The 27,961-nt window shown below is 33.6% G+C and overlaps 1 protein-coding gene across 50 annotated transcripts in view; it reads right to left on the bottom strand.

Annotated features, from left to right (window-relative positions):
• The window catches only part of trol (terribly reduced optic lobes), a 324,267-nt gene that overhangs the window by 248,279 nt on the left and 48,027 nt on the right, over nt 1–27,961 (bottom strand). For 49 of the 50 annotated variants that reach the window (XM_076469289.1, XM_076469303.1, XM_076469310.1 and 46 more), the window contains 7 exons: nt 27,316–27,429; nt 25,255–25,368; nt 20,439–20,552; nt 16,320–16,433; nt 15,039–15,152; nt 7,542–7,655; nt 6,694–6,807 (listed from right to left, as the gene is read on the bottom strand). In XM_076469289.1, coding sequence (XP_076325404.1) covers nt 6,694–6,807; nt 7,542–7,655; nt 15,039–15,152; nt 16,320–16,433; nt 20,439–20,552; nt 25,255–25,368; nt 27,316–27,429 — 798 coding nt within the window. The remainder of the gene's footprint in view (nt 1–6,693; nt 6,808–7,541; nt 7,656–15,038; nt 15,153–16,319; nt 16,434–20,438; nt 20,553–25,254; nt 25,369–27,315; nt 27,430–27,961) is intronic. The other variant, XM_076469293.1, reaches the window with a different exon arrangement.

Here is a 27,961-nt window from a genome sequence, read left to right as displayed (position 1 = left end):
TTTGTACTCATTTAGTCTTTATAGATTTAATACTTCTAACTTTCAATAGTGTGTACACCTTCACAAAATTTTACAGTATTTGTTTAACATTGTATGTCTTACCATACAAAATATTTTTAGTGAAGTACTTTTAATGAACTAAAATAATGATTTCTCCATGAATGTCTCCATGAAGTTCTTGTGTAATGAAATGTATGTTAATGTTAAAAATATTTAACTCATCTCAATAACCTCTAATTTCTTTCATGTAATTCTTAAAATCTCCTAAATAAATTTCAAACTTTTTTTTCAATAAGACTACTTTAACTGTTATTTTCTCTACCATATCACAAAATGGGATTAGCCAATTTGACTGACAACAACAAAAAACTTTCTAGAGTGTCTTGAAACTAACATGAAATAATACTATTTTAAATACCTTTAAACTCACAACAGTTTACCTCTATAATTAAATTTTGTTTTACTGCCCCTTTGATTACTCTTTAACCCCTGTATAACTACTATCCATAACTTAAGATGTAAATAACACTTGAGGCACGAGCAGCTCATGTTATGCGGCTGAATCATATTACCCCTGAGCTACTACAAGCTGATCATGCACATGCCTTAAAAAACATTGTTATATTATTTAATTTACTTAATCTTATCATAACTAACCTAAAAAAATCCCTTTTATATTTTAGATACCTTTATAATAAAAAATAAACATCATAAGCAACAAATAAGGTAACTACCCAAGCTTTTTTTCTTGCTGCAAATTGTTTGTGAAACTTAAGCCTTTTTTATGTATTCATACATATGTATACATTTGAGTGAGAGAGAGATAATGGCACTATTTTTTTTTACTGAATTAAGTCATGTACCAAAAACAAATTAATAATATGCAAAATGCAGACAATATCTTCTAACAATAACAATTTTCTTGGTTTTCTAACTATGAGACAAGAGTTATTGGAAATTCAAAGCTAGCCATTGTCATTCCTGCAAAAACTTAAGTTGTATAATAAGCAAAACAACATTCATCTATCCAGTACATAACAAAATATGATGCATCACAATGTGAAAACCTAGACTTTCTCTTGGTTTTAAAAAATGTATAATTAAATATAAGAACTATTGACAAATTCTGCAAGATAGAATGTGACAGGTGGGAGTGACAGAAGGGGTTTGACTTTTTATTCAATAGCTCTAACCAAAAAAGACTGAAGGCTAGAAAAATTATGATTTGTCTGAACAATGACAAATTTAAATGAGTAATTTATATTTAATTTCATACTTTTTCATATGTTAGTGGATAAATTACTGGAGACAAGATGACTATAGAAAATGTGTCGTGTTATACTAGGATAAATTTTTAAATATTGGCTTACATAATTAAGAACAAAACTTGTATACTCTTAAAATATGGATTATTAGTTACAATTTTATGCTATATTAACAGCTATAAGAAATATTGCTCAATAACATTTTGAATTTAAGACGAGCATTGTGTCAAGCACAGAATAGGAGTGGTGGGGCAATACAGTTGGTCTTTCAAGTAGATAAAAGGAGAATACAACTGTTCTACAACAACATTAAGGTCTGACTGATTGAAAGTCTCTCCTAAAGACAGGTAAAGACAAACAGTGATGATATGACTCGTGGAGATAGGGGACAGCTGAAGCCTCCAAGGGTGTATAAAGTGGCAGAGACAATATGGATATGTGCGAGTCAGCCATCAGCACTACACCTCCACACAACCTTTCATTCCTGTATTAAAAAAAACTGCCATAAGGTGTCAGTATCTGCAGGTTTCAGGAATGTTTCCTGTGAGGACACACACACAGGATAAGAAACAATCAAGACCTTAATGTCATCCAATTAGAATGAAAACCTCATTAGTTTCACTGTATTAAAGCAGATATTTGTATGTAAGCAAAAGAGATCTGGGCAGAGAAACCTTTATTTTGTGAACATTTTTCTTTAATACAAACTAGTCTGCCAACCTCCATGGAACATGCCTGAGATCTGTTAGTAGAAGACTCCAGCAATTAATAGTGTAACCAAATAATGGCCCTATACCTTGTGCCAGGAGGATATGGACTTAAGCAATCACTGAAAGGACTGGTGGAGACAGACAGTAGAAGAAGTAGACTTGTCAACTTGTTCAACCATGGAGGGCAAGACTTCACAGAGTGTAAGAAAAACTCTGATGGAGACAAAAAATCTGTCTGTACTCCCACTGTGACAATGGAATGAAAAGTAGCAGAAAATATCTGAGAAAAAACAAAGGACAACTTCCATGCCTGATGGTAAAGAATGTTAGAGTAAATAAACCTTGCAACTCTTTCCTCCACCCATTTAGTTGTTTGGCATTTCATGGCACAAAGCAACTCATATTTGAGCCAAATACAGTGGAACCCCTCTAAAGTAGCCACCTTCAAAACTGAGACAAACTGGGCTGATTAGAGGGGTTCCACTGTACATAATTAGGGATTATGTAAACAAAAAAAAAGGACTGTTATTGAATGACCGCTTTCAAGGGGTGACTGAATCTGAGGGGTGGCCGCTTAGATAAAGTATTATAAAGTGTAAAAGGAGGTTAAAACAAACACTAGCCAAAAGTCAGATGAAAAATTAAAACAGAATTAAAAAGGCCAATGGCCCTTAAAACATTACCATCGCTAATGACACTGTCCAACATCAGGGGTAAACCCATGGTAAAATGTCTGAAATAGTGCCACTGCTCATGATCATAACAACAGCACAACAGAAAAATATGGGCTATTGTGACTTCAGTGTCACACAAACCACACACTGATGTGTCAGTTCCAGATAAAAGAAAATGATGAGTTAAAAAGTTGTGACCAATGCATAACCTAGTTAAGACAACTTCCTCCTTCCAATCCTTACAGAATCAACACAGCCAAGCTCCAACAGAAAATTACATAGAAAAAGAGCAACAAAAGGATTAATCTGGAAAAGCTTATTATCACATTGTTCACTACAAGTCAACTGCCAACTGGCACAGAGCCAAGCCTTGAATAGAGTTGTATTCCATGTATGGAATAAACATGGCAGTGATAGTACCAGAGCAGACAGATTAGCTGCAGTGTCAGCAAGCTTCTTCCCATGAATACAGACATGGATTGGTATCCATAAAAACTGAACAGAAGTAGATGATGAAGAGAAATGGACCAACAGCATTTGAATACTGACAAGAATAGAGTGAGAACTAATGTGAAGCAGTTCTAGGGCCAGTAGAGAACTAAATGAATTGATATAAATGGTACAGTTCATGTACTGCATAACTTCTATGTGATCCATGGCAAGAGAAACAGCATACTATTCAATAGTGAACACAAACTGTAGAGAGGATCTTGTGTGCAATCACCAAATCGCAAAGAACCATGGCAGGGCCAATTCACCTGATTTCGAACTATCTGTTTAAGTGGGAATGGAAGAATGGCTTGAAAGATGTTCAGTAAATAGAAGACTGTGCTTCCAATGGAGACTATTTGCCTTCTTCACAAAGAAAGGTTACATTTGAGGATGGTAATAATCCATGGTGTGATAGGCTGATCTGTGGAGACAGCTATGTCATCCAGTGATAGATCCAATTCAGCCAACTGTATCTGAATATAAAGGCCAAAAGGAATAATGGCAGATCATCTGTTCTGAAAAAGCAGAGCCCACTGAAGAAGGAAAGCACAACCACAGGTGAGATGCTGTGGTAAGGATTGAAGTTTTGAAGCATATAGTAGAGACAGTTGCAAACAGTTGAGGTGTAGAGGAGGTTCATAACACTCAGTGTACAAACTCTGGGTCAGAGAAGTGTGGAAAGGCCCCATGCAGAGCTGAAATCCCAGATGGTGAATGGAGTCCAAAACCTTCAAGGCCAATGTTCTAGCAGAACCCATCACCACAGACTAATAGTCCTGTTTCAATTGAATCAGGGCATGATAGATCAAGAGCACAAAACATTGATTTGCTCCCCAAGATATAGAAGAGAGAACAGAGGATGTTCAGTGCATAACTGATAATGATGCATAACTGCTTGATGTGTAGAATGAAAGTCAACTTATGGTCAAATATAGGCACCAAGAATGACCCTTCCCATCAATATCAGCACCATTCAAGAGGGGATTTTGTCCATTTAATTCTGGGGACTTAAAAAGAAAGATGGTAACTCTTCAATGAGATTATAAAGGTCTGACTGATCACAGGTGTCTACAGGGGACAGGTAGAGAGAACAAATAGTGATAGTATGACTGAAAAAAACACAGATGGCTACAGCTTCCAAGGGATGTATCAAGTGGAAAAGACAGGTCAGGCATGCACTGACTAACCAGTAGTGCCACCCCTGTATGCACTCATCTTTCACAGAACCTGTTATTTGTGTACAAAGAAAACTGAAGAAAACATTATTGCATCAGCAGGTTTAAGCAATGTTTCCTGTAGGGAGAGATGCACAGGATAATAATCAATCAAATCCTTAATGTCATCTATATTTGAATGAATACCCTGACAGTTCGACCATATCAAAGTGGCCATTTTCATTTATGTGGAGGAGAAATGGGCAGAGCCCTTCTGTTTTCAACCATGTCATTTTTCTTTTTTGGAAGGATGTCAAACATCCTCCATGGATCCTGCCCTGAGACAAGTAGGCAGGTCTCTGTCAGGAACTGAGTGCATGAACATATATTCTGGAGCTGGAGAAGATGGGCCTTAGAAAATACCCAAACCTGGAGCCACCTGAAAGAGTGGCAAGGATAGAGATGGGAGTAGATGAAGACTTAACTATTAACCATGGAGGGCAAAAGACTTCACACACTTGGCAAACTACTCTGTTGGAGGCAAAGAGATCTGTCTGCACTCCCACTCTAGCAGTGGAATAGAGTGAATCACCACATGGTCTGAGCCTCTGGATTGGAGATATTGTTCACAGTCTTCAAATGTTGCATGTCTTTCCCTCCACCAACTTTAGGCATGAACTAGAGTAAGAGTGGTGTGAAAAACTACAGTTAACAGTTTGGTTCCAGTTTGAGCTTGTAGGAATTGTAGTCTTTGCCACCACAATGAGCACGTGTAAATAAACATGACATGATGTCTTCATGTGGCTTATGACACTGGAAACATCTGAAAGGGTTGGGAATATACGGCTGTATATTACAGTTCAAATACCTGCCTTGACTGTGGCAGGTGGATGTGGTGATGTAAACATCAAAATAAAAATATAAATAAGCAGCATAATTCCACTTAGCCCTATGCAGGGACTCACAGCAATGCCGAATAAGGGCATTGCAGCAATATCATGGTTCTGTGAACACTACACCCAAACACCAGCAGACACAATGACCACAACATCTATTTACAACATCCAACACTGATACTTAGTTGACTCTACTACAAGTGGACCAGCCAACTGACCCCAGGAGAGCCATACCAAGGCTGCCCATCTATAAGAATTCAAGGTTAAAGTGGCACGTAAGAGTTAAAACCTCTCGACTACCAGGATCTTCTATTTCCAATTCACGTGTTACCACACACAGTAAACACATGGTTGGATGTTCAGGTTACAAAAGAGGTAAACTGAAAGTACAGAACATTCCCCGAGAGGTTCCCTCACCACAAACAGGAATCCACCTTAAGAGGAAATACAAATTGTATAAAGAACGGTGCAGTGATAAAACAAGGAAAAACTATTATTTCACTTAAATATAAAAATAACTTCCAAACAGAGACAGAATTAGAATACATTAAAAGTATATTAACATTCAGATTGAAGGTTAAGAGCTTAGAACTTATACTTATGAAAAATGCAAAATATTTAACTTCAAGCTTGTAATGGATAAGACCACAAGTCTATAATAAGGACAGGAAGAAGATTAATATACTCTCTCAAAAAAAAAAAAAAAAAAAAGCTAAACAAGAAGAGGTTAAACAGCGAGACAGAAATAGCAGAAATGCTTGATAATACAAGTTATTTGAATTTTGCGCAAAGCTACATGAGAGCTATCTGTGCTAGCCGTCCCTAATTTAGTAGTGCAAGATTAGAGGGAAGACAGTTAGTCATCACCACCCACTGCCAAATCTTGGGCTACTCTTTTACCAATGAATAGTGGGATTGACCGTCACTTATGATGCCCCAATAGCTGAAAGGGCAAGCATGTTTGGTACGACTGGGATTTGAACCTGCAACCCTCAGATTACGAGTTGAACTCCTTAATCCACCTGGCCATACCTTACTGTTATAGATAAAATAAGAAAATGATCTACAAGAACAGCAACAAAATAACTTAACACATAAACAAGTGATTAAAATTCTGAGGATGAGAAAGCTGAAAGTAATGAAAATAAATTATGCCAAATTAAGAATGGTGTCTCATATACACTCAACATAGTGTATGTCCTTCTGGGCATGTGCCATTTTGGTACTTTATTTACAATTTTTATAGCCCTTGCTAATGTTTAGGAATGAGAATTCATGAAATTACTACAAATAACAATAATCGTTTGTTACACACCACTTCTATTTAAAGATATTCTCTTATTAAAACTCACTTACCTACTTATCTGTTTGTGATTCACCAGTAAATACACTAACATCAAACTAAATATGCATGTTTTGTTGCTGTTGTGTTTTGGTTTTGTTTTTTTATGTATAAACATGAAATCATACTTCATCTGCTTCAAAAAAGAAAGGGTACTTACGGCAGTCAACTTCATCAGATCCATCAGCACAATCATACTTCCTATCACATTTTAATCCACTTGCTATACATAATCCATCTCCACAACGGAACTCATTTCTGAAACATTCTTGCACTGAAGAAAAAACAAAACTAGTTACTTTTTAAACACAAATATTTGTGTTTTTTGTAGTGAATGATCTTCTATTTTTATAGTGGGCTTAATAACATTCGACCCCAAAATATAAAAAACAAAAATGTATGGGTTCTGTCTCACTGATACAGCTGCAAAGAAAAATTAAGGATCAAATGAATTATTCTTGTTGTCAGTTACTTAAAATAGATATGCACATTGTATATCAACAAGCTGCCATTATCTTTTAAACAATTTTCTTCTGGGGAGAAGGGGGTTTGGTTCAGAATCAGAATTTAGTTTGTTTTATCCTATTACATTCAAGATGTACAGAAAATTTTGCATCAACTATTTTTTTAAAAGAAACAAATAGACTTAATAAACTTTCATGACAGGTTTATCATTATTTGGTAAAATCGTTATTTACAATTGTATATATTGCATTTCTTTATAATTCTTCCAAAGCAGCATCTGTTTTATTATTTATTAAAAAGAAATTAAAGGTTTCAACCAACCATCAATCAATACAACATTCCGTACCTGAAATTGCATTAATTCATGTGTACATCAACTTTAGGTTCATGTCTTGTTTCGTGGATCAAAAATAGGTATCATTCTAATATTCTTTTGAGACTACACAGAACTAGATAATGAATAAAACTGAAACTAATAATTATGTGAAGAAAATATTTCACAGAGACTATCAACTTTTATTTGAAGCAAATGAAACTACTTACAACAACCAACTTCATCAGAACCATCAGGACAGTCATATTTTCTGTCGCACTTTAACGAACTAGCTACACATGATCCATCTCCACAACGGAACTCGTCTACCGAACATTCTTGTGCTAACAAAGAGTCAAGTAGTTATTCTTCCAAATTATTGTAACAAAGGTTAGGTAAATAACATTTCAAAACTAAACAAGAATCTAAAACAGTGGAAGTTTAACATAAGTAACATAACTAGTAGAAGATTTAATATACTTTACTTAAATGAATGTTAAGTCAGAACTTTAGTAAACTATTTATCACTTACAAAAACAATGAAATGTAGTTTTAACTCCACACACAATCTTAAATTTTTTGTTTGAAATATTGTGAATTATTTCTTTCTTCTTCTGTGGTACATCTTTGACAATGACATTAAGTAAAAAGAAAAATTAACGATTCACCTAGTATTTATGACACTTAAAGTAACCAACACAGTAATATATAATAATTTGGTCTAAATGATAAAAGTTAGTACTTCAACATTTAAAAATACACTCAGATTTACTGTATAAAGTTAAATGTAATATACACAATTAAAAATTATACATTTTGGCTTAAAACAAATTCCACCATCACCAGGAGGCCAAAAGAAACAGAGAAAGTTTCATTTTCACTCAATGACAGGTGTCATTTCATTTGAACAGTTCTACCTAAAGAATAAATTTCTAAAAATTCACTTCAGTAGTATCATTTTGTAGGGCATTTAATTTAGTTCCTTTTCCAAATTATTTTAATTTTTGTTATCTTACCATTTCCCACTTTTACTAATTTGATGCTTCAAAAGTTTTCAATAAGAACTTGTACATATTCATAACTAATAAAACAGTATAATTTTCTTTTGTTCTAAGTATTTCAAAAATTAATTGCATTAGTATAATAATAATAAATTTCATTATTATTTCTTAAATTATATTTCACTTTCATATTGTTAGTTACAACATGGTATTTCATTGAACAAAAACTCTGCAAACTTATTTAAAATGTTTTTCTTTCTTGTAGGTATACATGTGATATCATGTGTATATCATTAATGTTAAAGATAAAAGTGAATTAAAAGATAAATCTGGAGTACATAACATCCCTTACATTTATGGCTTGAGTTATGTCAGACAAGTACAAATTTGAAAGTAAGTTAATGAACATAGAAATGGTATAGAAATTAAAAACTATTAAACTGGCCTTAAAAGAAACATATGAAACTTTTTATAACATTGAATAGGATAAGATTCAAAAGAAGTTGGGGTAGAAAATGAAATGACCTTTAAAGAATAAAGAATTGGTTGCTCAGCATTTTATGGTGCAAAGCAACTAGGCTATCTGTGGGAAACAACCAGTAAATAAATTAAATGTAAAGTGAAATTATTAAAATCTGTAAAAAAAGAGTCATTTTCAAAACAGTCTAATTTTTAACACTCCTACGAAAAGACGTTTCTAGTCCTGATTTCTCCAAGCCCGTTCCCCTGGCTGTGGTTTCGCTAGATAGTAGATAGGGACAGTGGGAATCTCGTTAATCCATTCATTAATGGATTTAAATGGCAATTTCATTTAAATACAAAATTATTAGCCTAATATTAATAACCTTTCAAGTTGCTCTGGGGCCTATTAGGCCCCACTTTTCGTAGGAGTGTTAAATTAAAAACTTAAATTGGATTAAAATGGCCAATGGCCCTTAAAAAACTAAAAACATTTGTAAGGTGAACAGTGTCACCATCAACAATGTCATTGTCCAGTCTCAGGGATAAACCTTGGGGCAAAATGAGTCTAAAATGGTATTGTTGTTGAGAGTTGTAACAATGGCACAACAATAAAATGTGGATTATTGTGACCTGAGCATCACACAGACTACACATTGGTGCATCAGCCCCAAACAAAAGAAATCGATGCGATAAGAAAAAACTATGCCCAATGCATAATCTGGATAGGACAACTTCTTTCCAATCCTTAAAAAAAAGATGGTCAAAGTCCAGTAAAGGTTTTTATATGGAAATCTTGTTTTCACGTTGCTCAAGTAACTGCTAACAGGCACAGAGCTGAGCCTTGAGTACAGGACCATAGTCCATGTATGGAATAGGCACAGCAGTGATACCACCAGAACACACTTAGTTGAGGTGTCAGCAAGCTCATTCTCATGAATACCAATGTGGCCTGGGATCCTGAACTAGACAGAAGTAGGTGTTAAAGAGAAATGGGCCAGTTAATTTTGAATATCAGTGAGAACTAATATGAAGTAATTCCAAGGCCAGTAGATAACTAGGTGAGTTGGTATAAATAGTATAATTCAAGTACCGCTTAGCTTCTATGTCATCCGGAGCAAGAGAAATGGCATATAGTTTGACAGTGACCACAAACTGTAGAGGAGCTCTGAGTACAACCACTGAACCACAACAAACCATGGCAGAGCCCACAGAGTCACCTGATTTTGAAACATCTGTATAAATAGGAATGGAAAATGGTTTAAAAGAAGTTCAGCAAATAAAAAGATGGCACTTCCAATCAGGAGTATCTGCATTTCTCAGATGACTTAAATAAATGTCACATGTGGGGACTGTAGTAAGTCATGGTGGGATGGGTTGACCAGTGGATACAGGAATGTCATCCAAAGACAGATACAATTCATCCAACTGCACATGGATACGAAAGCCAAAAGGATCATCTGTTCTGAAAAAGCATGGCCCACTGAAAAAGGAAAACACAACCCCAAGTGAAATGCTGCAGTAAGGATAAAAGTTTTGAAATAATTGTAAATGGCAGAGGTATAAAGGGGATTCATGAGACTATACAAACTCTGGACTGGGGAACAGTGGAAAGTGATTAACGGGGTTCAGCATATTTAAGGCTGAGGTCCTGGCAGAGCCACAGACCAGAGACTCATAGTCCAGTTTTGATCAAGTAAGAGCATGATATATCTTTAGCACAGAACATCAATCTGCTCCCAAAGTAGTTGAAGAGAGGACATGGAGGATGTTCAGTTCTCTTGTACATTTGACTTGTAGCTGCTTGATGTGTGGTATAAAAGTCAACTTACAGTCACACATAAGCCCCAAGAACTTTGTCTCAGGGACCACGAGAAGCACAACTTCACCAACACGGGGTTCATGTTTGGGATGATTACTCTGTTGACAGCTAAAGTGCATAGAAACGGTTTTAGATGGAAAGAGAAGGTTGAACCACTTGCTGTGGTCCATTTCAGTATATTGAGGGCAGTTTGTAGTTGCTGTTCAATAAACCTCATATCTCATGACTGACAAGAGATGTGGAAGTAGTCGACATAGAGCATGTTTGCAACAATAAAAGGGAATTGTCCAGTGATGACAGTAATCTTTATACTCAAGAGTGTCATACTAAAGACACAGCCCTGATGGACTCCAAGATCCCGTAAGAAAGAACAAGAGTGTTGAGCCCACATGAATTTTGGGTTGCCTGCCCAATAAAAAATTTAATAAAAATAGGCAAATGGCTATGCATCCCATATGCGTGGGAAACTTGCAAAATGCCATACCTCCATGTAGTATCATAAGCCTTCTCAAGGTGAAAGAATACTGACACAAGATGTTGTCACTTGAGAAAGGCTTTTCTGATCAATGTTTCAAGGTGAAAGAATACTGACACAAGATGTTGTCACTTGAGAAAGGCTTTTCTGATCAATGTTTCAAGTCAAATGGTCCACGGTGGAATGCTGTCATCAAAACCCACACTGGGTGGACAAGAGAAGGCTGTTTGATTCAAGGAACGAAACACAATAAGCATTAACCATCCTCTTTAAAATCTTACAGAGACAGATCAAAGCAACTGGATGGAGGTTTGAAGGAATCTTTGGATCCTTTCCAGGTTTATAGAAAGGTAAGATGATACCCTAGCCCCATGCATCAGGATAAACATTCTCCTGCTAGATCCAATTAAAAATAGCCAGAAGAAGAGCAAGAAAAGCAGGAGAGAGATGGTGCAGCATCTCTTAGTATATACTATGAGGTCTGACCGATGTACTGCCAGACCAATGAAGAGTCAGTCTGAGTTCCACAACTGTAAAGGCGTGATTATGGTCAGACAGACAATACATGAGAAAGGAAAGAGGCAATCACTCTGCCCGAGTCTTGATGGCTAAGAAGGTGGAGGATAAAGCAGAAGTGCTAGATACCCAGAAAAAAGCTTTCACCAAGAGTAACTGCAATGCTCTGGACATCAGCTACTTCCTGACCATCAGAAAGTAAGATCAAGAGGAGTACAGAATTATACTGCCCACTGACCTTCCAAATCTTGTCACCCATGACTTGGGAACTGATGGTAAAAAAGATGCTAGTTGTGAATTTAATCCAAGATTTCTTCTGACTCTGAGGTCTTACCTGCTAAGCATGTGCATGGGCTTGCTGAAAAGCGATGAGATTCAAAAGTGTGGGATACCTATGAAAAGTATCCCAGGCCCATTTTTGAGCCTTTCATGTCATGTGACATGCATGATTTTACCATGGATGAAAATACTTTGGAAAATGTGTGGAGGTTTTAGGAATACACTGAGCAGCTGCCTAGATAATATAGTCAGTCACTTCTGCAACAGTCATCTATTGATGGGTTACACATGATGGTCTGGCTTGATCCAGCTTCCATTACAGCCCATGTGGAATTGACCAAAGCCAGTCTCTCTCAAAATGATAGGAAAATTATCACTGCCCTATGAGATACTGTCAACCCTCCATGAAAAGTGGGAGAAAAGTGAATGGGAGCAGACTGAAAGATCAACAGCAGTAAAAGACTGGCTAGGTGCATGAAAATAAGTGTAAGAACCAGTTCTGAAGAAATAAAGTTGTGATCTGAGAGCAACTGTTCTACAAGCACATTAAGGTCTGACTGATCAATTCTCTCCAGAAGCCAGGTAGAGAGAACAAACATTGACGGTATGACCCAAGGAAACACGAATGGCTATGGCCTCCAAGGGTGTGCCGAGTGGCAAAAACAGGGTGGACACCTGTTGATCAATCAGCAGTGCCACCCCTCCATGCACTAATCCATTACACAACCTGTCATTTCTGCATAAAGAAAACTGCCAAAATGTGACTGTATTGGCAGGTTTCAGAAGTGTTTCCTGTAAGGAAATATTTCAGGATGATAAAAATCAATCAATACTTTGGAGTCATCCAGATCAGAACATAAATCTTGACAGATCCACTGCAACAAAGTGGCCATTTTTACTTATGTGTAGGCAATTTGGGTGGAGGGCTCTTCTGTTTTCAACCATGTATTTTTCTTTACCTTCTTTATTTAAGGAAGGCCTATCAGCTTTTATGGATTCTGCCCTGGGTAAATTGGGCAGGTCTGTCATTGGAAGAAGATTCCAGCAACTGAGGACATGAATGAGTGATTGTTATGCATCTCAGGGCTGGAGAAAAAGTGTATCTGAGAATATGCTTGTACCCAAAACCAAAACAAGTCGATTTAGGGGTCTGCTGGAATGAATGGTATGGACAGAGATGGGTGTTGACATTGATTCATCAACTTTATTAACCATAGAAGTCAAAAGACTTTTCACAAAGTTTGAGAATGATTCTTCTGCAGACATGGAGAGATCTATCTGCACTCCCACTGTAGCAGTGGAAGGAAGTGGAGCAGCATACGTTCAAGATGGTGTGGTGGACAATAACTTTCAAACCTCAGGGTAAAAAAATGTTTTGAATTATTTTCAAATGCTGTACTTCTTTTTCTTCCAACAATCTACAGCATGAATGAAAGTGAGATGAGTGTGAGCTACTACAATTAACAAAATTAGAGTCTATTTCACACTCATAGGCATCATGGTCCTCGTCATTGCAATGACCACATGTCAAGGAACCACAACATAATGTTTTCAAGTGACCAAACCACCAACATTTGAAACATCTGAGAGGGTTTGGAATATACAGCCATACCTTGCAATTTAGATAACCATGATGTTTGCAGGTGGACGTGGTGATGTAAACGTTAAAATTAAAACAGTGATCAGCATCATAATTCCATCATTGTGAGTGGAGATGCGCCTCACTGCAGAAACTCCTTGGGTGGAAAAACCAGCAAGAATCTCTGACTCAAAGATGCTCTTCAAATCTCTCTCAACAATAACTCCTCATGAGGAACTCAAAGTAGCATGTAACCTCAATGGGTATATCCCCAATGGCCTACAACTGCAAGTAGTTCACTGTATTTAGGAGTTTCCACCAATATGTCACCAGAACAAAGCTTTTTTGACTGACTTAGGAGAGCCAGCAAATTCCTCTAGTCCCTTCTTAATAAAAAAGGGAGACATTTTGCCTAAAGATTTGTCGGAAAGACATCTTAGTATAAGAAAATGAGGTACATGTGTTGAAGATTGCTGTTCAGAATTTAACAAAGTGGTCATTTACCAAAGGTCTGTTTTCACTGTCTTTTTTAAAATTTGATTAGGGGGCTCCATAATAGAGAGAATGTTTTGGTGCCCACTAACCCCACCCACCATTGAGCCCTACAAGAGGATGCACTGCAATGCCAAACAAGGAAACTGCAGCAATTCCAGGGTTTCATGAACACTACACACTCAAACACCAGCATTAGATACAATGTCCACAATACCTGTTTAGAACAACCAACACAAATACTTGGTTGACCCTAGCCCAAGTGGATCAGCTGACTGACCCTGGAAGGCCACTCTAGAGCAGCCCCTCTGCAGGAATTCAAGGCCAAAGTGCTATGTTAGGGTTGGACCCCTCAACCACTTGGATTCTCTCCTCCCCTTCACAGTAAACATGTGGGTAGATGTGTTTAGATCCCAGAGGAGCCAAACTGAAAGAACAGAACCTTCTCTGGGAGGTCCCCTTGGTGTGGACTCCTGTATATAGTGAGTTTCATTTTTATACAGTCAGGTGTGTATGTGTAATTTGCATTTGTCCATGTTCTCAACAGGATACTTTTCAAAAATTCATTTATGTGGTCCCGTGGCCTTGTGGAGATTGCTTGTTTTTGTTGTTTTTAATGCTAAAATGTAGTTTTCAATCATATATGTTACTTTTTACTTAGATTATTGTGCATTTTCAAATGTTATAATTCATACATAATTCGCTAAATTACTGCACAAAAAATGGTCAGACTATATTGCACGAGTCCTAAGTTTACGGCGCAGATACCCTAGTTGCTTTGCACCATGAAACAACAAAACAAATAAAATTCACCATTATGACTAATACTTTGCACAATTTTATATTCTATTTCTATAATTCAAAAATCGTCCTAGAATTTTAGCTTTCACAAATAGGTATGACTGATACTATTAGAATAATCTACACTTACATACACACTCAAATTTATTATGTATTTTTTGAAATTAGTAATACACCTCTGTTTCATTGATCAAAATATCTTGCTATCATACTTTAAGCTTTACACATATGGTATTAAAATAAAGTATCTATAGAAAACCAGGCTGACATTAAATTGTGTTTCAAATATCTAAAATTACTTACGACAGCCAACTTCATCTGCTCCATCAGCACAATCATACTTTCTATCACATCTTAATGCATCAGGTATACAAGATCCATCTCCACATCTAAACTCATCTCTGGAACATTCTTGTGCTAAAAACATTTGTAGATTATCCTAATTAAAACAAGTTTCACATATACTTTAAACATACTCAAGAATTTATTTATTTATTTTTTTATTTATTTTACAAAGTTAGACCATTTAATAAACATTGGCACAAAACTGTGGAAGAAATATTACTCCTTATGTTTTAAAAGTATTCATTTAATTGCTCCTGGTTATTATGGAAAATTAATAAAATTTGTGAAAAGAAGGAAGAGTTGTGTGGTAAATCAAAGTCATGTTGGACATGTCATTCAAGAAGAAAACAGCTCTTAGTGAAGGAAATAAACAGTGTAGTTTAGCTGTCAGTGATAAATTTAAAGGATTTCACATTAATATCCACTGATGGTATACTCAATCTGAAACTGTCAGACTTTCAACAAGATATAAAATTTAAAATAAAAATAAAAATTGAGGCCAGGTAAACAGTGTACAGTAGTTTAGATATTAAATGACAATTTTCAAGCAGAACTACATAAATGGGATGCAAATCTTACCAAGAAGTGGTAAATCGAACTTCCAAATAAATTAGAATTTTGGGAAGTTTAAATACAAAGTTAGAAAACTGGATTCAACTCACTTTATCTACAATATTAACAGTGAAATCCAAGCTTCAAAATAGTAACATTTACATTCGTGTAAAATATATATTAATTCCCAGTTTAAATAGTTCACAAGTCTGAAATCAGACCATCAATCAGAAGTGAAAGTGAGCTAACTACAGGAGGTATACAATACCTTTTCAAAGGAGCTCTAAAAATAAAATTGAAGCATCACAATGAAGAATGATGTTAATTATTAAACACATTAATTGTACTAATTTGTTAACAAAAACTTAACAGATTCTACAAATTCTTTTAAAATGATATTTTGTGAAAGTAATGGGAGAAAGTGGTCGACAGTACAAAGTACACAATTTCAGCTCTGTAAGTATATTCTTAAGGTATTTTACAAACTATGCAATATCTTCTTGATTTTTGAATAGCCACCACGTTTGTGGCTCTGATAACATATGTAGTTCATTACATATCCAACTTCATATTTATTTTCTATTTTGCAATTAAAAGGCAAACAAATTTTGCCATAAAGCTATAAAAACAAGATTTTATTTTATTTTTCTGACATTAAATATGCTTGAAAGAAATGGAGTTACTTACGACAGTCAACTTCATCTGCTCCATCAGCACAATCATACTTTCTATCACATCTTAATGCATCAGGTATACATGATCCATCTCCACAACGGAACTCATCTCCAGAGCATTCACGTGCTGAGAAAAGAAAGAGTACAATAGTTACTTTCCCAGATTAACACAAATATTGTATTACTTAAAATTTCCATTTTGTACAGTTTCTTGGAAGAAACAAACCTCAAACACAGTAGAATGACCTGAACTTCATAATTAGCAAAGCAAAAAGAAAAAAAAAACCATGGGAACAAAAGCAAATGAATCAATAGGCAAGTATACAGCCCGAAGGACACTAGTTACATCAGTAAAGGAGCTCTTCTACCTGCAACAAGCAACCCCAACCTCTACATAAGGGGTCACCATTTGTGTAAACAACCTTCATAACTAACTACTGGTCCTCAACCCAACCAAACTTTATAAAAAGCTATCTAACATGAATTGTGTTTTATGAAAAATAATAATTTTTCTCTGCTGAAAATGTATTTCTAACAGGTACATACCTATACTCACAAGATTAACTATTCTAGTTCACTGTTGCTTTCTATATGCAAACTTCTTTACACAAGCGTTCCACTATCCCCTGTTAGAATTGAAAGATAAGCATGTTTTTAATTAAAATTATCATGCATTACCTCTTAACTATGGCTCCCCATACACTCCTCTATCAAACTATCATTTCAAAATCTGGCAGAAGATGTTAACATTGAAGAAATGTGGGTAATGAAGAGTGGGGAATGAAGTGGTAAGTATTTATTAGAAATACATTTTTAGTATAGAATAGTTCACAAGTTCATAAGAGAGGAACCACATTTACTCAATTACATGTGCCTAATACACAAGGGTAGAAATTGTGACATGTGGAGTGGCTAGGGGCATGGGAGACCATATATAATAAGTTTACTACATCTTCAGGGAGTATGAACAATCATTTGGCAAAAATTAGTAACAAAATATGACATTCCAATTAATACCAAATTTATTCAAAAACCCGGCACAAAACTGAGGTCTATACTATGTAAAAACTACACTGACAAACACCACACCAACATTATTTATAAAATACAATGTGATAACTGCCACGACTTCTATATTGGAGAAACAAGTAGAAAAATGGAAACCAGATTCAAAGAACATAAAAAGTCTCCTTCACACGTTTTCGAACACTGCAAGTCAAATAAACACAACATAACCATAGAAAACACTCAAATACTAAATAAAGAAACAAACATAAACAAACGTAAAATTAAAGAAGCCTTACTTATACAACAACTTAAACCCAAAATAAACCAATATAAAGGAACGCCTTTATACCTATATTAATATAATAAATAAAATTATATATTCAAACATCTAATACCGCCCTCTACATTTCGACACACAGTTACACAACCCCTTTCAAACATGTGGTCAGCTTCCGGTCAGTTACCTCTTTCTTTGTGAACCTGACGATGACCGAAGAAGGTCGAAACGTTGTTCGCTCTTCTATGTAAAGTGTTTTCTCAGCCCAAATGAGCCGTTTTTGCATATAAATTTCTCAACAAGTGGGTTTCTCTCGTCATCACTGAGGATCATACCATGTTTAACTCAAACTCAAACTGTTGGTAATTAAGACCTGCATCAATTTCTGGGTATGGTATGAAAATCATCACTGATCTATCCATCCAGGAATTGTCATTCAGTATCAAAAGGATGTTTATTGCATAGAATCAACTTATGTGAGGACTTATGGCAATTGATTCACTCAAATCCAGAACTTCAACACTGGGAACCAGCTTCTACACAAAGGTAGGATGAGGGCTCCTAATAAAAAGGGTGACATAACCAGGAAGAATGCATAAACAGGAGAAAAACAGGGAAAGAAGAAACACTAATCTGTTGGTAAAACAAAAGGTACAGGGATAAAGACCATCTCATATCCAGAAAGGAAAGTGAAAACCCATGATCAAAGAGCCAGGTGAGTGTTCACAACTTAAGGCAGTGTAGGTCGTTCAGTGAGAAATTCCTTAACAGTATACTGACAATAGAAAACCAGCCACTTGTCATCCACACAACCATATAAAGTGGAGAAATTGGAACTAACTAATTAGAAAGCAACTAAATATGAGAAACCAAAAAGTATCATCAATGTCCAGAAAAAATTAGGTGTGAGAACAGAACATAAAGACTGAAATGTAGAATATGTGGTCAAAGTTGATGATGAAGGAAGGAAGAAACAAATAACAAGAGGGTGAGGGGGGGGAAGCAGTCTACTTAACCTTTGAAACCAAGGCTGATCAGGTCAATAGAGAGCAATGACAATGACTCAACAAGGAATGCAGTAGACAAGGAATCATCTGATGAAATGATCAAATGGATGGGAATCCTAAAAGATAATTGGGCAACAAATCCAGGCTGAAGATACCAACTGCCAGAGCCAATGGTTAAAGAACAGGCAACCAAAGGAGAGGAAACTTTATGTACAAGGCACATAAAAGTTATCCATGTTTTTATTGCGGGTGAGTAGGTGAAAATGGAAGCAAATGTGGATCCAACAAAGACAAATGGCTGCAAAGTTTGTAAAGGTGGAATGTAGGTGGGCCAACAACACTGAATGCTAAATAATTGCCAGGAATGTATCAAAGATGAAGGCATTAGAAAGAGCCCATTTAAAATCCTGAGCCAATATAACATCATGACTTTCAATGTCCTAACAACAAAGAAACCATGTATGTAAAACTGTGAAACAATTTGAGATCCACTCCTCAAACGTATAATAAAAAGCCTAAGAACTACCCATATAAAAAAATTAATTGGCTAATAGGAGGAAAGAACAAAATAAGCTAAAGTCCCCTGGGGCATGGGGGGTACAGCATGCTAATAGCCTCATGTAACAGTGAGGCTAAACAATATGACCCCAGATATCAGGGGATGGAGAAAACCAAAAAGTAATAAGTAGGTGACGAATCCTTAAGTAGAATCATGGCTGGGAAACTTTTCAATTACTTATAATTGTACTGTTCTGATACTCTATTAATTTTTTACTTTTGTTAAATGTGAAGTTTTATAAATTTTCTATTAGGCCTAGAGGAGAACAGTAATCATCAGCAAATTCTGGGGGCAGAAAAAAAAATCCTTTTCAACCAGCAAAGGTTCAGAAGTGTTAATGGGAGCTGTGAAAAAGGTTGTGGATAAAGGATGGTCTCTAACATTCAAATCCCTTATTCATAAAGCATACAAGGTCCAATTGAAGTTCCACCTGTCTTTAATTAGTGTCTGAAAACTTTCGAAGAATTTTTCAGTGGAGGTTTTACAATATAATATTTCCAGCTTAAGGTTAGCCACACCCATCTGCAAAATGAAAGCTATGTTGCAAGGTGACAGTTAAGTTGAATGACATGATTCCAACCAATAAAAGGAAGAGATTTCCCACTATTGAATTATTACCTAAAGAAAGTTATCTCAGTGAACAGATTTGTAGCATGATACAGAAAAGAAGTGTACCAAATGTTTGGCAAGTGTTTATCCCTTTATATGTATTAGTTTGTTGAACAGTTAGATTGCATTTTGGTTTTATGGTTATATTTGAATTAATTATATATTATTTGTGCTTATAAATACTTATTTGAAAGTTTTATGATTGTATACAGTTCACTTGATGCAGTTTTGACTTATGATATAAGTAAGATAGCATTATTCACATATGCAAACATAAGTGAAAGGGCTTAGGGGCAACCTTTGCCCTGTACTAAGTACTACAACCATGGGGTTATGTTGCCAAGAAGATGTTGGTATGTCTGCAATAAGAATAAAAGACAAACATACAGTGCAATGGAAAACTAAATTTAAACATTTACTTTAAAATATATTTAATATTCATTTAGAAGATTCTAGAGATTATACATATGAAATTTGAAAACGAAAATACTTTTATACTCAAAATAAAAATCATGAAAATAGTTAATCTTGTGAAAGGAAGCAAGTGCTGTGTCAGAAACAAACAAAAATACACAAATAAGCAAATAATGAGGAACTGATAATCAATCTTTTGTAAAAATAGTTTGTTCAAACTATTATACAAATTTATTTCAAGTAAATGAGGCTACTTACTACAATCAACTTCATCAGATCCATCAGCACAGTCATACTTCCTGTCACACCTTAGTGTACTAGATACACATGATCCATCTGCACAATGGAACTCATCCCTAGAACATTCTCGTGCTGAAAAATAGTAAAGTTGTTATTCTACAAAATGAATGAACCAAAAAGTACTAGTAGTATGCTTTTCTCAGATGAATATTATTCCAATTCTATAAAAGCATCTAAAACAGTGGAACTGGAATACAATTAGTATATAAATTGAAGGATCTCTACTGAGAAACCTGTAAGTTACTGATAGCCATATTGTTCTAGTACTGTTGTTATAAAATTTAACATTTATAAAAAGTAAAATGTTGAACTGTTTGTGTTATATGAAAAAAGTGTTATATAGTTGTAACTACAATAACTTTTCAGAAAACACTAGCAAGGTGTTGGTCAAAAAGTACATGTTGACTTTTTACGGTTACATTTAAAATTTAACCTACTTTATCATGGTGTACAAATAAACATGGCTTCAAAGTGTTAATAAGCCATATTAAAATATTTGTAGATATATTAAATTCTTAATTTTATAAGAAAATATTTAAAAATCTTCAACTTTTGGCAATTATTTTCTTGTTCTTCCCTCTTCTCTAATTTACTTATCACATCCTTTGAGAAGTCCAGTATTTAATGTAAATCATTCAATATCATATTTAATTAGAAATTCCACCTTTTTATTTCTATAATGATTAAATTGTATCATTATACTATATTTGACCACCATAAATATAAATCTATTTCTGTTTAAGTTTTGAATTGACTAATTAATAATCTTGTTGGAAAAAGTTAGAAATCACTTGGCTATTGTAGCTCATGCCACCCCAAATGAATATGGAAGATGTATAATTTTGAATACTACTTCTATTAACACTCCAAAAAAAACATAAGGTATATTTTTTTATTCTTTATTTTACCTATTATAACTTGTATCGTTTTTTTTAAATACACAAAGGATTTAATGATACACAAAAAACAAGAAATATACTTGCATTAATTCTTTCACTGCAGGCCAATGATCAAAACCCATGTCATTGCATTTGTTGACATGCATTCAAGATTTTATTAAAAACTGCTATTTTATGAATTTATGTCAGTAAGTTTGGTGTTAAATTGTAAATTATAATTTAAACTTCAATGAGTTAGTTTCATATTTTAAAATTAACTGTTAAAAGATTACACTTAAATGTAGATATTTTGGTATTTCGAATGCAGCACTCTAAAAAGTTGTAATGTCACAATACTAAGTCCATAGTTTCATACAAATTAGGAACTCAAGTTCCTAGTGTTATCAGGCTAGAATATAAAATAAGAACCTCCTATCTTTTTAGTTTGCCAAGATATGGCTTATATACTGAATCAAACTCACTAGCCCCATTCACCTCTTTCAGTTATTGGAAACAGTTCCTTATATACACTTACTTCAATGTATGACACTTCAACAGCCAATTGACAGATTGGAATGTGCTGTAGTGGATTTTATCAGCCATTTTAATCTTTGAAAAGGCTACCACTTTCTTTCGAACCAAGATTTGAAAAAGGTAGGCTGTGTCTTTAGTCTGCTCAAAGTTTTATGTCTTTAAATCTAAATATAGCTTAGTTACTAAGCTTTATAAATTATAGTGGAATTCTGTAGTATCAGTATAATTACTTTGAATGTTTTGTTTTTCAACTGTATAAATAAAACCTCAAAGTTTGATATCCTCCATGTGCAAAATATTAAGAGGCTCAGCAACCTATATCCAACAGCAATCAAGTTCAATGGTCATAACTAGAAGAGAATTGTTTACTTTATTTATTGTTCTATATTTTAAGAAAAAAGTTTAGTAACTTATTTCTGAATAATAATAATAATCTATATACGTATATCATGTTTAATAATTGAAATGTAACAGTATATTGCAAAATACTAGTTTATTAAACACAGCCAAGACAGGATCACTTTGTAAAGACTAAAGGCAAGTTTTATGTAATTTGGTATGGTAACAAAAGTACACGTGCAATGCAACAATACAAGTTATGTAACACTACCCAACAATTTTTTTTGAAAAGTTTTGCTTCGTGAAAAGTTTTTGCTGATTGTGACAGGTACCTGGTGGGTATGCACAAATATAGTTTTAATTTTGCTTCATCACGTAGGAACTCTGAGAAATAGACAGTTAACTGTTTACCAGCAATAACGTACTTAAGTAATTGAATTTGTGTTTCTAATACACTGTTAAGTTCAACATAATTAAGTGTTTTGCTCCTGATTTCCGTTTGTATTCAATGTCCGATGCATCACGTTGCAGTGTCCAACAGTAGTCAGCAAGCACTGATGGATTCCAGTAGCCCTGATATCATTTTTCCATTGTAGCAATGTCCTAGTAAAACTGAAGATTTCGATAAAACAGTATGTGATAGACAAATCTGAATGTAATTTTTGTGATCAGCAGCCAAAAATCTATAAGGAACACCCAACAGTGTTCAAGAAGCAAAAACTTTGTTGTGCAGCATAATGCGAGCCAGGCATAATTGGAAGGTCAATATAATAAAAAATAACCTAACTACTGTCACCAATGTGAAAAAAAAATGAAGTGTAATTTATTTTGTATTTTTGGTTTGTTTATGAAGGTTACTATATTGGTCAAATTGACAGTCTCCACATAATTATGGTACAGAAAATATCAAAATATAAATTCTTTTTGAAAACAAACATTTGAAATGTATTTAAGAGGTTTTAAAATTTACACAAATAATATTTGAATTTTTGGGATCAAGAAGTTTTTTTGTAAATCATTTTACACTTCAACTAGTAGTAAAACAAACTCAATATTTCCACAAACAAATCTTCAGTAAAAATATACCATTCAAAAATATGATTTCTTTGTATACAAAAATAAACTTGTAATCTTTACTACAAGTATACCACATGTTGTGAAAATACACACTGTATTAAGTTATAGTGTAAATTATCAACATGTGTCAAATATGTATACAAACTTGTGTACATTATACCTACCCATTTGTAAAAGGGTTAAGTAAGTTTTTATTTAATTAAATAACAAACCTAGGAATATAGAATAACAAAGTTAAATACAAGTCAATGTTCTGTAACTATTATAATCTTTCTTGCTCTCAAAAAATGTGAGAAGAGCCATTAAAAACTTAGCTAAGCCTGTCAATGTGTTTCCCATAGGAATGATGTTTGAACTGGAAGTGACAAACAATTCTTTGTCCAGAAAACAATGCAATATGCCATTTGATATATTAATACCTTGGTTTTCTGTTGGTTATAAACAATATATTCGTAAATGTCAGAAAGAACCAGTGACAATTTGTGAAAGATTAAATGAAAAGTAGGTGTGGTAAAATTAAAGATTTTCCTGTTTTTGGTTTGGTAACCAAACAAAATTGTAAACTATAAAAATTATAATTTGCCTGAGTAATAACAATGTTATAAGCAAAGAAAAACTTTTCAAAAAGGAAGTAAACGTAAGGATGGGTAATATAAATCCTTCAAACAAAATGCAAGCAAGCATTTGCATTATTCCTGCTTAATAGTACAGGCACAAAGTGCAGGATAATGTAAATATACAAAAAAAGGATAAATAAAACTCAATTGCGATTGAATAGTTTATTTTTATATATTGCTGTATGTTAATTGTTACCTGTGTTATTATGTAAGGATGTTACAAATACCATCTCCTAAATTTAGTTGGCATCATTTTTAAAATATTGGTATTAGTTTTCCCAAAATTTATTTCCTTTCTTTTGAAAAGTATTTTCATTTATTTGTTTGTTTTTTAATGCACTGTCTCAACAGACACAGGAAGATTATAAAATACAAAGAGGTCCCAAATGTAAAACTGTTTATTATTAGCTAGTAATTTCTGTCTAACCTTGCACTTCAAATTTGTTAAAAAGCTAGCTCCATGTGGTAATTATAACACTGTTTACACTAGAATAATGATTTTGTTTTAATTACTACTACAAAATAGTATTAATAAACACTCCATCTGAAACTATGTAATCTCAGTTAGTGGTTGACATCATTTTGATTTTTGAATTATCATGTAATAAAAAGAAGTAAAAGAAAGAAGAACAATAAATTCAGATTTGTTGCTGTGAAATTTACAGACATCCTGTAACTTGACTTACTCATTACATAGATATTTTTATAAAAGGAAACACTTACAATACTGTCAAGTTCTGATATTGTAATGAGGAGATACCTAAAATACCATTTCAATAAACAATTCAATCCATCCTGACATAGGCAAGTGCTACTGCATACCTGATAAGAATTAATTTCCATTTATTTATTTACCACCCCATGTGAAGTACAGAATTCAGAAAAGGAAGAGCTAAAAAATAAATGTCCCAATTGTCATAATAGAAGAAATTAACTACTTTTTATAGTACTTTATATAATTAAGAACTAGAAACTTCAATAATATTAAAATGTGGGTTGGTTGCTATATTTTTATGCCAAGTTTATGTGCATAAAATGATAAAGTAGTTTAACTTAATTTTAATTCATGTTAGTAATACCTGAAGACACATGAATTAAAGAATTTCCTATATGAGTAAAAATACAGTCACACTCACCAAAACACTGAGGAAGAGATGTACATGTACAGAATTAAGATGCTTGAAAAATGATGCGTTGATTGTCCAATTAAATAAGTTTTGCTGGAAGTTTATCACCAATATTAAGTTTTTCTTGTTTTACATTCCAGTATACAATACTGAATTTAAATAACATAAAATGTTTGTTTTACACATATGATGTTCTACTTACGACAGTCAACTTCATCTGCTCCATCGGCACAATCATACTTTCTATCGCATCTTAATGCACCAGATATACAAAATCCATCTCCACATCTGAACTCATCTCCAGAACATTCTTGTGCTGATGAAAGTTGTGTATTATCATATTAATAAAGAAAATAGTTTTCACATATACTTTTGATATACTTGTAGAACAAAAGATTCCTCATATGCACAAAATATTAAAATTCTCAAAGTTAATTTATTTTAGAAGCATGATAATTAAATAATTAGTCTATTAGTGATAATCATAAATGTATATAAATATAAAAGTTATACAATTATGTATACTACTTTTTTAAACACTACAAAGCCAAAAATCAATGAAGTGAGAAAAATAAAACTTGTAATTATGCATGAAACCAAAATAAAACACTACAAATCTGTCAATACTTAAATTTGGGGTTAACAGTTTAACAAATCATTTCTTGTGAAGAGAGACAAGAAATGCTCTGAACAATACAATCATTGATGGATGAAAAATATTTACAGTTTATGCAACTGTTAATGAACGGCAATCTAAAAATCAAGGATATAGGTTCTTCGAAGACTTACTGAAAAGGTTTATGCATGCATTTTTCAGGAATATTACTTCTATATTCCTCTCTGAAGCAAATCATAAACATTAGTTATGGCACTCATTACTTTAAGAACTGAATGTCACAGAACACAATGACCTAACAATGAGAGAGCAAAGATGACTCAACCAGACAAACCTAACTGCCAAATACAGTTAAAGATTAACATCTGGTAAAGATTGAGGAAAAAGTATTACTTTAAACAATTCAAAAGACCTTTCATTAAAGAAGTAGTTAATTAACAAGGAATGAAATAAACAATGCAGTTCGAACTGTTGAATACATTCCAAAGATCTAATCAACATCCACTAAAGGTCCCACAAATGTTTATATATTCAGTGAGATACAAAGTTGACATAAGAACAAAACAATGTGAATAGTATATACAAGTCATAATAAAAAAAAAAATTGTATGAAAGTAGATTTCCAGTAGTCAGGTAACTATAAAACATCTGCAACTAACATAAAATTCAAACAAGCAAATTGTCAAAGTTATTGCATTTTAAGAACAAAATTATTAGTTTTCTATTAATGATGGTAAATGTATATATAATAGAAACTGTATGAAGAATGAAGTAGTGAAAAATACAGAAAATAAACTATACTTCAACTTAACATGGAAATAGCTTTCAAACAGACACAGATAATTAGAAAACCTTTGTGTCTAACACAGAAGTATAAATTATAATACCCAAATACAATTCTTAGAATTATTAACTTTGATCCTTGACAAAACAGTCTAACTTACCCACAATGTCAAAAGTATATTAACATTCAGATTGAAGGTTTAGAGCTTAGAATATGTGAAAAATGCAAAATATTTAACTTCAAACTTGTAATGAATCAGACCACAGGTCTATAATCAGAACAGGAAGAAGATTAATGTTCTGTTAAAAACAAGGAGAGGCCTAACAGCTATTCAGAAATTGTAAAAATGCTCAACACCTATTCGAAAATTGTAAAAAAAGAAAATATATTTTGATAATATAAAGATGTTACAGATAGAATTGGAAAATGATCTCCAAGTAACAAAGTAATTTAACACATAAATAAGTGATTTAAATTCTGAGGATGAGAAAGATGAAAATAATGAAAATAAATTATGCCAAATTAAGAATGATGTGTCATATACACTGAACATAGTATACGTTATTTTGAGCATGTGCTCATTTTGGTAATTTCTTTAGAATTTTTATAGCCCTTACTAATGTTTGGGAATGATAATTCATGAAATTACTACAAAAAATAATGCTCGTTTGTTATACACAACTTCTATTTAAAGAAATTTTCTTATTAAAACTCACTTACCTACTTATTTGTTTGTGATTCACCGGTAAATACACTAACATCAAGCTAAATATGCATGTTTTGTTGCTGTTGTGTTTTTGTTTGTTTTTATGTATAAACACGAAATCATACTCCATCTGCTTCGAAAAAATAAGGGTACTTACGGCAGTCAACTTCATCAGATCCATCAGCACAATCATACTTCCTATCACATTTTAATCCACTAGCTATGCATAATCCATCTCCACATCGGAACTGATTTCTGGAACATTCTTGTACTGAAGAAAAAAACAAAACAAAAACAAAATTAGTTACTTTTTAAACACAAATATTTGTGTTTTTTGTAGTGAATGATCTTCCATTTTTATAGTGGGCTTAATAACATTCGACCCCAAAATATAAAAAACAAAAATGTATGGGTTCTGTCTCAATGATACAGCTGCAAAGAAAAATTAAGGATCAAATGAATTATTCTTGTTGTCAGTTACTTAAAATAGATATGCACATTGTATATCAACAAGCTGCCATTATCTTTTAAACAATTTTTTTCTGGGGAGAAGGGGGTTTGATTGAGAATCAGAATTTAGTTTGTTTTATCCTATTACATTCAAGATGTACAGAAAATTTTGCATCAACTATTTTTTTAAAAGAAACAAATAGACTTAATAAACTTTCATGACAGGTTTATCATTATTTGGTAAAATCGTTATTTACAATTGTATATATTGCATTTCTTTATAATTCTTACATAGCAGCATCTGTTTTATTATTTATTAAAAAGAAATTAAAGGTTTCAACCAACCATCAATC

The sequence above is a fragment of the Tachypleus tridentatus genome, chromosome 12, assembly GCF_004210375.1.
Source record: "Tachypleus tridentatus isolate NWPU-2018 chromosome 12, ASM421037v1, whole genome shotgun sequence".
NCBI classification, from domain to species: domain Eukaryota; kingdom Metazoa; phylum Arthropoda; class Merostomata; order Xiphosura; family Limulidae; genus Tachypleus; species Tachypleus tridentatus.
This window is presented reverse-complemented; position numbering and strand designations above follow the sequence as displayed.